We start from the raw sequence: 14,910 nt of genomic DNA on the forward strand, positions 1-14,910 counted from the left end.
GGGCCATGTTCTCCTGTGAGCACCTCCCTCTGCTCGGACTGCCCTGCCTGGGCCTTGTGGGTGGGGGTTAGCTTTAAATGAAAGCTTCAGGTGGGATCTGGGCACCAGGCTGGGACTCCCACAGCTGGACAGCCAAGGACCAGGGAGTGCTGCAGCCATTGGTGCCATGGGTGCTTGTCTGAGCTGGGAAGAGCAGTCCCAGGGTTTCCCGAGCTGCCAACCGGGGAAGGCTTCAGCCCCGCACCAGGGTGATCCCCAGTATCTCCTGGGTAAGCAGCAGCAGCATTCCAGGCTGCCTCAAGAGCCCACTAAAGCACATCAGGTAAGGGGTTCACGTCAGTTACACTGAAACTTGCTCCTAGCGCCTGTGGAACACTCAGCAGTGCAGCTCTGCAAGCTCCATACAAGTTCCACTCCAGAGCAAGGCTGAGGTATCCATCCTGGGCAGTGACCATACTGCTCCCGTTAACACGTTCCCGAAGAAGCAGGGTGTGAACACACCTTCCATCTCCTCGAAAGGGCTCTCAGCTCGGAAGGGACATTGTAGGAGCTTCGAAGAAACCCATTCCCAATTGGATCTGGCCAGAGACGGCTCCGAGCCAGGCGCAGGAATGAACAACCCCTCACTGACACTGGTCCCAGCAGCATCCCGCGCACTCGCTCCGGTTACGCTTCACACACAGAGCAGGTTCCCCAGCACAGAGGAACCTTCCCAAAGACAAGCACAAAACAAGGTTCCAAAGCACATTCATTCCACTCGAGAGCGACGCCGCCGCTGCCCAAGTGGAGGGACTGGGTCCTTCTGACCCAGCGGCCTTCGTGACGTCCTGCCCTGGTCCTGGCACCTCTGCTCAGCCCCATGAGCCACCCATGGCAGGCGCTGCTGTGGTGAACGCTACGCCCAGGTAAAGGCCACTCCTGGGACAAGCGAACCGGGCCAGGCTGAGCGCTTACACACTCAAACCTCCTGCTCCTCAGGCTCTCCTCACCCCACACAGCCCTAACGCTACGCAGCAGCCCAGAGCCGAGACCTCAGTGAAGCTGAGACCGTCACCACACCGGCCCCACTCGGGATGCTCCTGGTGACAGCTCCACGCTCGAGACTCGTCACAGCCCCTGCATCCCTCCAAGCAGCTGCAGTTTCCTCACACAGAGCTGGGTTTCAGCACTGCCAGAAGCCAGGGGACCCCCAGCACTCAATTCCACCCTTCCCTTACAAACACGAGCACTGCAACGCCACCATTTCCACCCTGAGAACCACCACAGAGCAGCCCACAAAGGAAGCTAAGAAAAAGCTGAGCAGCCAGAGACAAAACCAGTTGAACTTTTATTACATTTCATTTACAAATAATGCAAAGATACAAAGACGAAAGCCTTCACACAAAAAAAAAAAAAAAAAGGATTGAAAAGAATGTACATTGAGTCGAGCCGCTTTTTCACATCAGGTCTCGGGTCGCAAACACTTAAAGCCAACTCCAGTTTCCACTTCACCCAGAGAAAAACACAACAAACAGAACTTCCCTGCCGCGGGGACTACGGCTGCAGCTGAGGATTGCATCAGTGAGGGAACCGCACAGCATTTGTCCTGCCTCGGAAACGCATCAACCGAGCTCCACGCACTGCACAAGGCTGGGTTTTAGCTGCCAGGCTGGGAGAGGAGCGGCCGGAGCAGCGCCGTGGGGGTTCAGTAACATCAAACTCACCCTCTGTGAGCACGGACACGTTTAATCCCCACTGCGCCAGGGAATCCTTCACACCGGGGCTCCGGCACCGTCAGGAACATCTACAGGGTCTCATCCCCACCCCCAGACCAAAACCTCAGGATCTCCTCTCCTCTCCCAGTTAAGAGCTCACTGAAGCACCACGTTCGCATCCCTGCGCTGGGTGCTGCGGACCCAACACCCGTCGCTATCTCTGTTCACTCAGTTCTCTTCCGCCTGTGCTGATGCTCATGCCAGGGATATTCAGGGATGCTCGGGATGCAGGGGGTTGGTTCAAGCGAGCCCGGCGCCCCCGTGACGTCTCACCCCATAAATGTTATCATCTAACTTTCATATTCACCTGCTGTGCGAGGCCAGAAGCCCCCCCCAACCCCCCGTTTGTCCTCCCTACATTTAACGTCTTAGAAACCCCAAACCGAGCCAAGCTTAATCCTTCCCTGTCAAACGGGGGCTTGTGCCAAAGCGGGGCCATTCGGGCGCTGCTCCCTCTTCCCAACACCCAGCACAGACTCTGGGGCACTCACATCGCCCTTCGCACACCAGGGTTCAACTCCGCTGCTGCAAGTTTAAGCCTGTAAAACTCCAGCCGGGAGCACAGAAAACGCCGCTGCTCCCAGTGCAAAAACACAGCCCTGGGGGGGGGGGGGGTGCACAAACAGGGACCTTCCACCCCTTCTCTTCTGACCCACGGCAGCAAACGGCCGGACTGAGCCACCCCGGAGCAGAGCCCCGGCGCGGAGCTGCCTCCACGGATACCCCTTTGGAGCTCGCTCTGAAGGGACGAGGCTCCGACCATCGCCGTGCCCAGGACCTGCCCTGCACACGCGGGGCTCCCCCAGCCCTCACAAGCACAAACCTCTCCCAGCGCTCCCCTTCCCGTGACTCGCTCACAGCTGAAGCGCGGTGAGAGGGGGAAGCTCCCGCTGCACACGGCAGGGAGGAGCCGCCGGGGGTGAACCCACGCAGGCCTTGGATTCATCTCCCCGTCCCCAGGGGAGCGGCAAACCCGGCTCCGAGCCCCCCCAGCCAGCGAGGGCTCTGCTCTGGGGAAGCCCGGCTGGGCTGGGAGGGCTCCCAGCTCCACAGTGGGAAAAAGCGGGGTCCCAGCGGGCTCCATTCAGGACCGGAGCCACGGGAGCCTCCATGGCCTCCCACTCCCAAGACTTCTCCAGCACAGGCACCAACTCCTGTGGCTCTGCCTCCTCCTCCCTTCATGCAGTGTTCCTACGAGGCTCAAATCCAGCTTCCACTGGAGGAACCTGAATTCCAAGACAAGGGGTGGGGGGGGCTGAGGGCAGCTGCTGCATCCTCAGCTCTGGTTATCCCAATGGATTCACTGAAGGATTCCCCAAAGCCTACAGAAGGTGGGAGGCGAGATCAGGGTGAGATCGGAGCCCCCCCAAGCTCCCGGGGTTCAGACAACATCAAGCAGAAGCAGGATCGAACACTGAGACAGAACCTGTGCAACACCCGCTGGTCCCAGCACGGCCTCGCCTGACCCATCCGGCACGCACCGCAACGAAGACCCGAGCCAACACACACCAAACCCCAGCAGCTTGCAGACCCACAAGAGCCGCGTGCTCATGGAAGCGCCGCTTCAATCAGAGCCAGGGCGCGTCCGTGCACGTTCCCCACGTTAACCTGGACCAAGTCCCTCCTGGGAGGTTTCTGCCTCCAAAGGCAGCCCAGGGTTTCAGGCACAGGTGAAGCAAAGCTCAAGCTCAGCTCCAGCCTAACCCCAAAGCTGCCACTGTTATCAAATGAGGAGGAGGAACCCTTACACCCGGTCAAAACGCCATCCCTTCTGCACACAGAGCTGTCAGGATGATGGGAAAGGGCTGCCTCCTGCTCCCATCGAGCACAGCAATGGCTCAACTTCCTATCTGTACCTCGGAGCCCAAGCAAACGAGACTGGAACCAGCAACAACTTGAACACCAAGACGGCCACGTTAACGTGTGCCTGCAGATCCCAGCTTCCTAAAACCCGGAGAGAGGAAGACAGCAGGAAAACGTGACCCCCAGGGCTCCCACAACTACTGTCATTAGATCATCGCTCCTGCCTGTGCACACCAGCAGCCACCACAGGGACACACTGCAAAGGCAGAAGAAACAAAGGACGTGTCTCTTGCATGTGGGTTCTGTCCCAAACTGCACCACCCTAAAGCTGGACCTAGGAGTGAACTGAAGCACAATCAGCAGAACAAGACCCTCGTGCCCAGCAAACACCAACACCGAGCACCACGAGCCTCCAGCGGGCAGGCGATGTACAGCAGGTACCCAACGCGCCGCGGGTGCTCCATGGCCCTGTCACTACTGAAGGGCAATAGGTAAAGTGGAAAGAACCAAGATAAAGCAAACCAAACGCTGTCCAGGCATTTCCCTGCCTCCCATTCAGTGACAAGGTGAGAGAACCTTGAAGCAAGAGGTCAAGCTGGTTTGGAGGAGACAGCCAGGGTCGGGATGAGCAGGGAAAAGCTGCCACCACAACGGCACCACCACCTCCAGCCTCCCCCTGCCACGCGGACCCTCAGACCACGTTGATGTGCAAAGCGCCTCACCCCCTCCCAGCTCCCAAAACCACCTTCAAAACGGAGCAGTGACGGAGCTGCGGCTGCCCCAGGGATGCAACCCACTGGGGACAAGCGGGAGCGCCAGGCTGGGGCCACGTCCCAGCCTCGCTGGCACCTGCAGAGAGAAGGGGGGCAGGCCCCTGCTCTTGCTCTGCTCTCTTTGCTCTCGTTACCTGTGCTCAGACACAGCGGAAGGCCCGGCGCAGCTCCGGAGCAGCGGCATCTACAGAACACGTCAGACCCACAGAACCACGAACGAGCTTGGGTTTGGATCCTGTGAGAGGAGCCCCGTGGGGCTGGGCCAAGGGACGACCCCCTCCAGGGTCTCCAGAAGAACTCAGGGCACGGAGGGACGGGCGGGGAGGCTCGGACGCAGGTCTCCAGCCTCGCTATGCGGTTACCAGCATCGCCTCGACACCTGAGCCTCAGATCACTCCTCAGCCCTTGCTACGCGGAGCTGCTCCACCACAGAGCTGCCTTTCCTCGCTGCACGCATTCTCTACGCTACGGAGCTGCTTCCCTTGATGCTTCCTACAACGCAGGCAAGCCACTGAAGAAAACAGCCAACGTTATTTTACCCCTTTAGGCCTTTATTTTGATAAAATTGGTCAAGCCCACAGAAGGCGAGATAACACCACAGTCAAAACCACCCCCCGCCCCCCCCTAGCAAAATAAATAACACAAATGAGTACGTAATGTAGTGTTTTGGTTTGCAGTATAGAAATTCCACACAATGATTCCGTTTAAAAAGGTAAAAATGATTTATAATACACAGTTAGAATGTCATGGTGCCCGCATAGAAAACCGACATGCAATCCATGCCTACACTGCGCCGTAGAAAGAAGATGCAACTAAAAATACAAAGAACAGGAACAACTACAAATCGATTCTGTCTTTTTTTTTTCAAGGGCTTTTGTGGGTTTTGTTTTTTACAAAGGACACAGAACGAACGCTACCTGCGCTTTCACATTGCCATCACAGTGACGGGGGGGCCGCTTGGCAGAGGAATAAACGCTGTTGGAATCCCGAAATCCCGACGGGACGGGAGCTTCCCGCTTCCTTCATGCACAGAGGGGGTTCCCAGGGGCAGCGTCGGGCTCAGACCGGGATGGACCTCCAGCCTCAAGAGGTGTTTCCACAGAAATCCAAGCTTATAACAAACAAGCGCAGTCCAGAGCTTGGGTTTGAGGGAAGTTTCAAGGATTCTCTAAGTTTTGGGATGCTGATTTTAGGCAAACTCGGAGGGCAGCTCCTTCTCTAGCTGCAGGTTCACCCACGAGCACTGTTCTGGCTTCACCCCCGGGCCTCAGGCACACTTCTTTTTATTTAAAGAAACAAAAACCAATTCAGTTCAAAATCAGGTCATAAAATGTACAAAGAATGAACAATTCCTTCTTTCTGGAAAGCTTTTCCCCTCTTGAAAAGGAAACCCCCACCTCTGTGTGCAGGGGCTGCAGGGCCGGCGCTCGCTGCCATGCAGGAGCCATAGCGAGCCGGCGCCAAGCGCGGCACAACCGTATGTACAAGGGCAGAGCCCCCTGCAAGCAGCACAAGCTTGGCTTTCCACTTGGGAATCACAGTATTTGATGCACTGAAGGTTTATTCCTGTTATTTCCCCATTGTATTGGCAAATGCAACAGTCTAGCTTGGGAGCTTTGTAATATATATTTCTATCTATAGCTATAAAAACACGTGTTGGGAGGGGGCAGGGTTCACTCAGCAGGTACGTTTGGGCAGTAACCCTTTGAGACACCAGACAGCTTCAACATCACTTAACTCAAAAAGTTATAAATACTACTCCTTTTTATATATATATATCTATTTCTTTTTTGCTAAGTGATCTTTCTGTTTCTGCTCTCCTCTGTCCCGGGACGGGAAGGGGCAGCCGCTCCACACGGCTCCACCTGCACGATGAAAATGGAACCAGAGCTACTGAGTTGTCCAAATCAGATTACTTGTTCCAAAAGCACTTGGATCCGCTCCACGCTTCCGCAGCCACGAGGTGCCACAGCCTCACAGCTCAGGTTTGCTTCCAAACCAGCCTTGTGTGTACACACATTGAAAAAGCCACATTTTAATGGGAGAGGGAGAGAAAACCTCCTCTCCAAGTGCAGCTCCTCCCCGACGCCGTCTGGAACCCGGCTTTCGGGGAGGCAAAACCCAAGAGGTGTTGAAGTAACTGCGCCGGTTCTCAAAGGGTTGCTCCTAGGAGCAGCCTGTGCCTGCTCCGAGGTGGATGGAGCACACTTCCCAGGGCTCAGCCCGTCCCGCTCCCAGCGCCCTCCGCCCCGCGCGGCAGGAACAAAACCTGGATTCCTCTCAACCCGATGGTCCCTAATTTCGACAGTTGCATCCAGACGTGTTAGTTTTTAAATTAAGGCCATTTTAAATGTCTACTTACAAGTCTAATAAACAAGATCTCTTATGTACACGCGTAGTTTACAAACCAATGGGAAGGTAGCGTTTAGCAACAGCTCCCTGTCAAAGTCTCCAGTGAGGAATCTCGCCTCCTACTCGGCTGCTTCACTCTGAAGTGCCTCTGGGTTTCAAAATAAAAACACAAACAGATCACGAACGAGAATTTCCATGCAGGAGAGCCATTGGAACGCGAGCGCGACGCGGGAACGCCGCCGAGGAGCGACGGGGACTGCGGGAAGCGGATCCAACTCGCGCTGCGCTTTCGGCTGCTCCACAGCCGAGGACTCCGAGTCACCCGTGCCCCAGTTCTCCCGGTCTTTTAGGGGATCCTCCTGTTCAAAGCTACCTTTTTCTTTCTCCTCCTTAAATTAAGAAAGCATGAGCAATCTGAAATAAGCAGACACCAGGAGTTAACATGTACTACCGGGCTTAAATCCTGACATAGCAACCCCAAACGTTTCCAACAGGGATGCAGGAAAACCTTCCAGTCGGGTGGGAGGGAACAGAAGAGACACACGTAAGGAAAGAGCTTGAGGGGAAATAAACCCATCTTTTTTTAGTGCAAATGGTCAACTGATGGCACGGACATGAGCAAACCCGCACCCAGGTTAGACCCCGGCAGCGCCGCTGCTCAGAGCCTTTGCCTGGCGCTCAGGACAGTGTCCCACCCTTTCTGGAAGCACACAGAAACCCAATACAACTCATTAGGAGCAGCCCAGCCCCTCCGCAGACCTTCACCACTGCTCAGTGCCTACAGCGAGGAGACCCCTGCTCGCGGGGAAGGGGACGGGTGGGATTGCTGCAATGAGGGGATGGGTCCTGCTTACAAGAAAGAACGGACACGGCTTTGGGCCAAACAGCAAATCCAGACCCCGAGCGGGTGCGGAACTCCAGCGCCAGGGGGGAACTAAACCCCCAGCTCGTCTGGAGAGGGAAACTCCTCGGGCCCTTCTCTTTGGGGTGTATGTAACCCAGACTGCTGAGAGGGTTGGCCCCCTCCCGTGCAGGAGTGCCGTGCTCTAGCAGGTATCCCCTCACCTCAAGGGCAGGGTGTGAGATGCCACGTGAGCTTCAATTTGTTAGTTAGACTCAAAGCAACACTAATCCCTCACTTCTGTCAAGAGGAGGGCCCTGTGCCTACAGATTCTGGCCCTGCACAGGTCACAGTGTAACCAAGCCAATGCTTGCACAGGCCCCTGGCAATCAGCGTTGAGCCCATTGGAACCCTCATGAGTCTTTAAAGGCGTTTTTCCAATTGGGAACCACACCTGGGACTCGCCATCAATTCACGCCCCCCACCAAGGTGACACCCCTGCTGCAGCGCCCAGGGGTGGGTTGGGGGTGGGGTTTTTACTCTGTCATGACACTGCAGCCCAGAGGATGAACAAGGACTAACAGAAATAATCTGTTATGAGCCCAACAGACTCTCCACCTGCTCGAGGACACAGCGCTGCGGAGCAAGCCAGTTCTTCTCCAGGGTGAGAGAAGGAATAGCCAGGTTCCTGCCACCCTGTTTTGACTATACAACAGGAAAACATCCAGACTCGCCGTAGGCTCCCTTACTTCTGCTCAACATCTGTTTAAAATTCCAGTTAGTTAAAAATACCTATATATATAATATATATAATATATTTCTGGAATAAAAACACAAAAAGATGGACTGTACAAGGATGCTGTAGAGTGCTTCAGTTGGCTGTATGTAGTTTAGCTACTTTCCTAATATCCAAATACTTAAATAAAACAAAACAAAACAAAAAGATCATAAATAATGGTAACAGAATAAGTAATGAATGAGAATAAAAAATAAACCGTAAGAAATAGTCGTGATTTGAGCCAGGCATCGCTACAGAAATGCCCTTCCTGTTGCCCAGGAATCTCTCACAAAGTAATGTTAGGAACATGCTCTGCAAGTTAGTCTCCTAGATTCTTTTAGCTGCTTTAAAATGTTCTGATCCTTCCTTCATGCTAATCAAGTAACGAATTATAGTACTTTTGTGTGTGCTCAGAAATGCTCCTTATATATGCATACATATATATAAATATATATATTACATATATATTAAAATCAAAGAAAGCTTTGAAAATAGTGTTGACAGTTGCCTGCTGAGTGGCAAATGGCCGTGGGGCTGCCGGGCTCGGTCCTGCTCGGGGCATGAGGAGAGGAGGAGGGTGACAGCCAGGGACCAACCTGCACCCGCGGGCACCCTGGCCACGAGGGGAGAAGCGTTCCACTCAACCAAGCGGGTGGCACAAAGCAGAGCCAAATCCCCCCCTCCCGCAGCTCCCCCGGCCCCTCGCAGAGGGTGGCAGCACGGGATCAGTGTGGGGAGAGGGAGGGGGCACACAGCGGCGCTTCTCCCCCTCCCAACAGCTTGGTACGTTAGGAGGAATCGCTTTACCCCTGGCTCTGAGCCTTCCTCGCCTGCCCCCAACCGCCCCTTTTCTAGTGCAAAGGATAAATGGACAACATAACGCTGGAGCTCCGGTGGGGGAAAAGGAGGGGGGGCTCTGGAGAGGAAACTGCTGATGGAAACTCCTTACTCATTCACAGCAATGAGCGGGTAAGGGGTGAAATACGGCGCGACAGGGAGTAGGGGTCTGCAGCGCTGCAAGCTTAGAACGACAAGCTTTACTCATTGTACATGGTGCACAGGACAGAGCTGCTGCTCTCAGCAGCTCCTGTTCCCACACGACTGACCCGCTGGCCTCTCCAGTTCGGCTGGGCTCCAGGAACAAGCGTCATTCCCACGCTCCTGGTGTCCGCGCTTCACAGCCGGTCCATCCTGAACGTGTCCTCTGTGGCGGGGTCGGTGAGGACCATGTCTGGGTCGTTCAGCATGTGCAGTCCATCCAAGGTTAAAGGGTCAATTTTGAGTTCATCCAGAGGGAACTGGGAATCCGTGTCAAAGCTGACGTCTCCCACTCCTGCCAACGAGCTGGTCAGTTCTTTTGATAAGCTGGGAGGGGATTCTCCTGTCACTGCAGGGAAGAGGAAGAGAAAGGTGTTAGGAGGACTCAGCAAACACACACTGGCCAGGCAGGAGTCATAAAGCAGCTTGCAGTGATTCTGGAGCAATTTATCAAACTTAAGGCTGTGTTTAAGACCAGAAACGGCTCTCCTCACTGCCAGCCAGATGAAGCACAGATTGGTCAGAGCAGCTCAGAACCCCTGTAACTACTTAACACAAAGCCAAATCCCTGTACATATATCTGGGGGCCACAACACGGTGTCACTTGAGTCTCTTTCCTCCCCCTGAGGTTTTAAGAGGAATAACCTTAACTGACATGATTCTAATCAGCAAGAGGCTGCAATCTGGGCTGCAGTGCCGTTTTCTCAGTGGGCTGTGCAGAAACTGTTTCCAAACGTCCAACGGTGACCAGATCCGCTCCCATATGTGCCACTGACAAAGCCTCTGCTGGCGCGCGGCCGGAGCAGCACAGGGAGAAGTTTGGCTTTCCCAGCTTCTCCCTCACTGTGGTGGAGGAGCCAGTAAATTCAGAGGCAGGGAATGTCTGCAGGACAACAAGCCCTGATTGCAGGGATCAAACATGAGCCACCTGGCACTCGGGGGATAGCCAGACTGGTAACACAAGGTGAAACAACCTTCGAAGGCACCAACGCCCTTTTGCTTTCTTGGCTTGAAGCAAGAAGAGAAGCACCAGCACTGGGTGGTTTAGATGTCAGTAAGGCTGTGATTTCCTTGCCTGTAAGAATGATGTTGGGGATGTTTCCATGGCTGGAGTAATTGAGCTGCTGCGAGTCCTGCAGGCTGCCGTGGCTGCCGGTGAGCCCCATCATAGCTGCTTGGGAGTAGTTGAGGGTGGAGCAGGGGCTGTACAGGCTGTTGGAACTAATGGCGTTTTCGATCATATTAAACTGTTCAAGCTGAAGACCAAGGCACAATGGAATTATTACTTGTAACCAGCAAGAAATACAACAAAACTACATACAAAGCTCAAGAAAGGGAAGTAACATTGAAAGAGGCAGGCAAACAAATTCATCTTTAGGTTTCCTTCATCAAAATATGGTCTATTGTCACTGAACTTTCCAGAGTAGTTTACTGCCAAATTCAGAGTGCAGGGGAATGAGGAGAGGGTGGATGCAAAACCAAAACTGTTGCTTTTGATATCAGAAGAACAAAAGAAAAGGTAGCTTGAAAATAAAGGAAAAAACCCAGAATTCATGCTCCTAACTCAGGTATCTGCCCATCAAGTGCTGCCTCTCAGAGGCCAACTTGTTTCTTCCTGCTAATAGATTTCAGAGTTGAATGAATCAAGGCACTGGTCAACCAAATGACTGGAGGCATCAGGCTGTGTGCCCGGTTTTGGCACCAGGCACGAGCTGTTTGCCAAATTCAGGAGTAAATATTGTTACTGCCTACAAGTGCATCCTTCCCAAATGCAACCATGGCCAAAAACGTGGCTTTTTTTTCAGGTTTATTTTCATTATGTTTAATCCAGTAAACCCGGCAGAACACCCTTAAAAAACACCTGCTATGATGGTGAAGAGGGACAAGGGGGAGGAAAGAGTGTGGGGAGGAAAAGAACGCAATAGAAGGAAAGAAATCCCTGAGTATTGCAAACTAAAAGGAAGGGAAGTAAAACTCTATGGCCAAAATGGGATCTCACAGAAAAGAAGTTGATCTATATTTATTTTAAGCTGAAAGTGGCCGAAATATAGCTGAAAAGCCGAGATGAATTTGCTCACCTGGTGGGATAGGGCATTAGCCTGCCTAGCTGTCATCTGCTGATCATAATAGGAGTCACCAAATACACTCCCCAGAATGGAAGAATGCTGAAAACAAAACAGAGTCTTTATGGTGCAAAACTCTCACAAACAGGCGTCCCCATGGAGTGGCTCGAGCCGTCCGACCGGTTCTGCTCCAAGTCAGTCAGCAGCACCCTGTGTTGGTGTAACCACCACTGCCCAGCAGCCCTGCAACAGTCAGAGGTGCCCTCTGACAGGCAAACCCTTCCGTGTCACACTTGGTAAAGCACAAAGATACAGTCAAGGAAACCAAACAAACTTCCTCACGGAGGACACAGAACACAGAGAACTTCGGGTTTATGGAAACAGACGAGTGCGCCAACACGAGGAATTAAAAACATCACTCCAACATCAGCTTTTGTGGGAATCCCTGGCTTTCTGGGTGCAAGACAAACCCCCACACAGAATTCAAGTGCATGTTGGAACACAGTGTGAAGCCAAGCTGCTCCCCAACTCGCTGCCTCTTCAGCAGCCTCATGCTCACAGCTTCACCAAGGAGACAATGCACCAAACCTGACCAGTCACTTTAAAGTCTCTGCACCCCAGCTGCAGTCAGAGGAGCGAAGGAGAAAGCCCAGTGAAGGATGTTGTCAGCAGAGGGAAGGCAGGGATCTTGGGAGGAATTCCTCAGCATTGCTAATTTGACTGTCCCCTCTAGCACTATGAGCATCTATCAGCTATTCCATCTATCAGTTATTCTCCACCACAGAATCCCAGCCTGGTTTGGGCTGGAAGGGACTTTAAAGCTCATCCAATCCCAATCCCTGCCACGGGCAGGGACCCCTTCCACTGAGCAGCTTGCTCCAAGCCCCTGTGTCCAACCTGGCCTTGAACACTGCCAGGGATGGGGCAGCCACAGCTTCTCTGGGCACCCTGTGCCAGCACCTCAGCACCCTCACAGGGAAGAGCTTCTGCCTTAGATCTATCCTGGACTTCCCCTGTTTCAGTTTAAACCCATCACCCTTGTCCTATCACTACAGTCCCTGATGAAGGTCCCTCTCCAGCATCCTTGTAGGCCCCAATCACAAAGAGAGCCCTTCTTACTTAGAACTTACTGACAAAGAGCACCTGTATCAGGTGGTGTCTGAAAGACCATTTTCATGGAGAGCTTGTATCTATCTTGAAAAAATAAAATCAACCCCTTGCACAGCATCTTCCAGCTGCTTTATCTACATGGGAAGAGAAAGGCTCCAAACTTTCTCCTTAAAAACCTAAGCAGCCTAGGAAATTAAGCAAAAGCCTAGGAAATATAAGAACAACCAGACCAGCCACCACAGTTAAAGCTGAACGCAGCCAAAGCTACCCAAAACCCCACTGGACAATGCCCACAACAGTGGACATGTAAATCTGAGCCAACATCCCACCTGAAACCTCCTCCCTCCTCCATCAGCAACGTGTCTCAGTGCAGCAGATTTGCAGGTTGCATGCAAGGAAAAAGATGGAATAAACCCCCCGAGTCGTTCACAACCTTGTTGTGACTCTCAGGAAAGGAGCAACAATACCTTCTTTCAAAGCAAACCAACCCACCAGAAGAGGAGAAACAGGAGCCTCACAGACATCCATGGTGCTGCGATTCCTGGTTAGCCATTGGCAAAGCCAGCAACAGCAGCAGACAACTGCCTCCAAGTCTCCATCAGAGCTCATTGGCAGCTTCTCAGTAAGAAATGGTTTAACTACATGAAGCCAGCTCATCCTTAAGACTGGTTAAAGCCAAGAATAGGGTTTTATGGACAAAAATAAGCTTTTGATTGCCTTTCCTGTGCATTTGTGATCTGTCACAGCTGTGAGCACAGAACGACTACAGTGTCTTTGCAGCTTTACACCCCACCCCATGCCCTCCTTAGAAGCAGGTAAAAATGGTTCTAACTGGGGCCAGTCTTCCCTTTTAGCACCTGGGCCTCAAAGCTGTGGTAGCTGCTCTATCCCTTGTGTGAGACAAGGCTACCAGGAAGCTACAAACATCACAAGCAAGAGCCACATTGGACCTCATGAGAGAAAATGCAAAGCACTACTTACATTAACAAAACAAAGAACCACACTGAGCCACAGAGTGCTTTGTGTTGGAAAGAACCTTAAAGCTCCTCCAGCTCCAAGCCCCTGGCATGGGCAGGGACCCCTTCCACTGGAGCAGCTTGCTCCAAGCCCCTGTGTCCAAGCTGGCCTTGAGCACTGCCAGGGATGGGGCAGCCACAGCTTCCTCGCTGTTCAAATTTGACATCTGCTACAAGCGCTCCTGCCTTCCAAGGAAAATGGAGTCAGAGCCTGGGGCAACCTCAAGATGAGGATGAACCAAGCTGAACTCTATCATGGGAAAACCACCCCTGTCTCATGTGGCAGATGTGGCTCCAGAGCTGTGTCTTGCTTTATAACGAATTCCTAGTCAATGTGTACTTTGGGATGTCACGTACTCAACGTGAACCAAAGCCAGTTTGGACCAGCACTAGAAACACAATTCTGGTCAAGAGCAACAAAGAGCATCAAGGGGTTTTATTTCTCCCTGCACCCCACTGAGCACCATTTCCAAACCAGAAAGTCCAAAAAATAATAAACAGGAGACCAAAATCTCTTTGTGCAAGTCCACGTTAGCAACTCCTACCAAAACACTCAAGCTCTGGTTCACTCCCCAGCTCTGAAGTACACCGGGTATTACATCTGCAAGCACTAAACCTCCCAGAGGAAATCAACTGGAAATGTCATTACTTCAACACTTCGGAGTCCCGGAATAATTTATCGACAACCCTGTGAAAAACATCTTGCTACCACCAGCTCCTCCAGACACGCTGGGTGAGGTCTGTTTTGTCAACAGTACATCTTCTTGGGTTAATGATGTGGTGACTGCAAGGGAAAGAAACAAACCCCAAATCGCAAACCCCCTATTAATCTAAAAATACATACCATAATATCCAGTATGCAGCCATCCTACTAAACAAAGCAGATTCCAGCTAATTGGAACAGTCTGCTAGGTGTTAGAGAGGAACAACGTAGCAAGAAACGAGGCATTGTCAATGGAAAGCCATGCAAACACAGAGCTGGGAGCTACAAGCAGAGCTTTTCAATCCATGTTTGAACAGGGAGCCCCTGGAGAATACACACACATGGGGGACACAAGCCAATCCATCTGGAGATGTGGAAAAACGGGAAATTCACTTGTGGTGAATGAACCAGAGGCGAGAAGAAAACCAAACCACAGGTTGCTGTTTTCAGAGCGTGTCACTCATGTCACTGACAGGCTCAGAATGGTTTCACCTAGAGTTAATCCAGGCAGAGAAGCGAGTGGGGATGCCCACCTGGTCACACCTCCTTCAACCCACTCTCATCAGCCAGGACCACGCTGTTCCACAGTGGGAACATTCTGTGGTCGGAACCACTCTCCCTTTCCTCTACAGATCACCCTACAGCTGAGGGATGCTGCTGTCTGGGAGCTGCCCCCACC

The 14,910-nt window shown here is 52.7% G+C and overlaps 2 protein-coding genes across 9 annotated transcripts in view; both read right to left on the minus strand.

Annotated features, from left to right (window-relative positions):
• Positions 1-14,910, minus strand: part of DDX49 (DEAD-box helicase 49) — a 139,765-nt gene that overhangs the window by 90,641 nt on the left and 34,214 nt on the right. The window lies entirely within an intron of this gene.
• Positions 4,861-14,910, minus strand: part of CRTC1 (CREB regulated transcription coactivator 1) — a 44,335-nt gene continuing 34,285 nt past the window's right edge. For 4 of the 8 annotated variants that reach the window (XM_061474687.1, XM_061474681.1, XM_061474684.1 and 1 more), the window contains 3 exons: positions 11,418-11,504; positions 10,415-10,595; positions 4,861-9,688 (listed from right to left, as the gene is read on the minus strand). In XM_061474687.1, coding sequence (XP_061330671.1) covers positions 9,477-9,688; positions 10,415-10,595; positions 11,418-11,504 — 480 coding nt within the window. In that variant the 3' untranslated portion in view covers positions 4,861-9,476. The remainder of the gene's footprint in view (positions 9,689-10,414; positions 10,596-11,417; positions 11,505-14,910) is intronic. The other 4 variants (XM_061474689.1, XM_061474685.1, XM_061474686.1 and 1 more) reach the window with 3 other exon arrangements.

Source organism: Pezoporus flaviventris, unplaced genomic scaffold (assembly GCF_033815535.1).
Source record: "Pezoporus flaviventris isolate CSIRO_AGI_PZ_B2104156 unplaced genomic scaffold, CSIRO_AGI_Pfla_v1 ptg000080l, whole genome shotgun sequence".
In the NCBI taxonomy this organism is placed as follows: domain Eukaryota; kingdom Metazoa; phylum Chordata; class Aves; order Psittaciformes; family Psittacidae; genus Pezoporus; species Pezoporus flaviventris.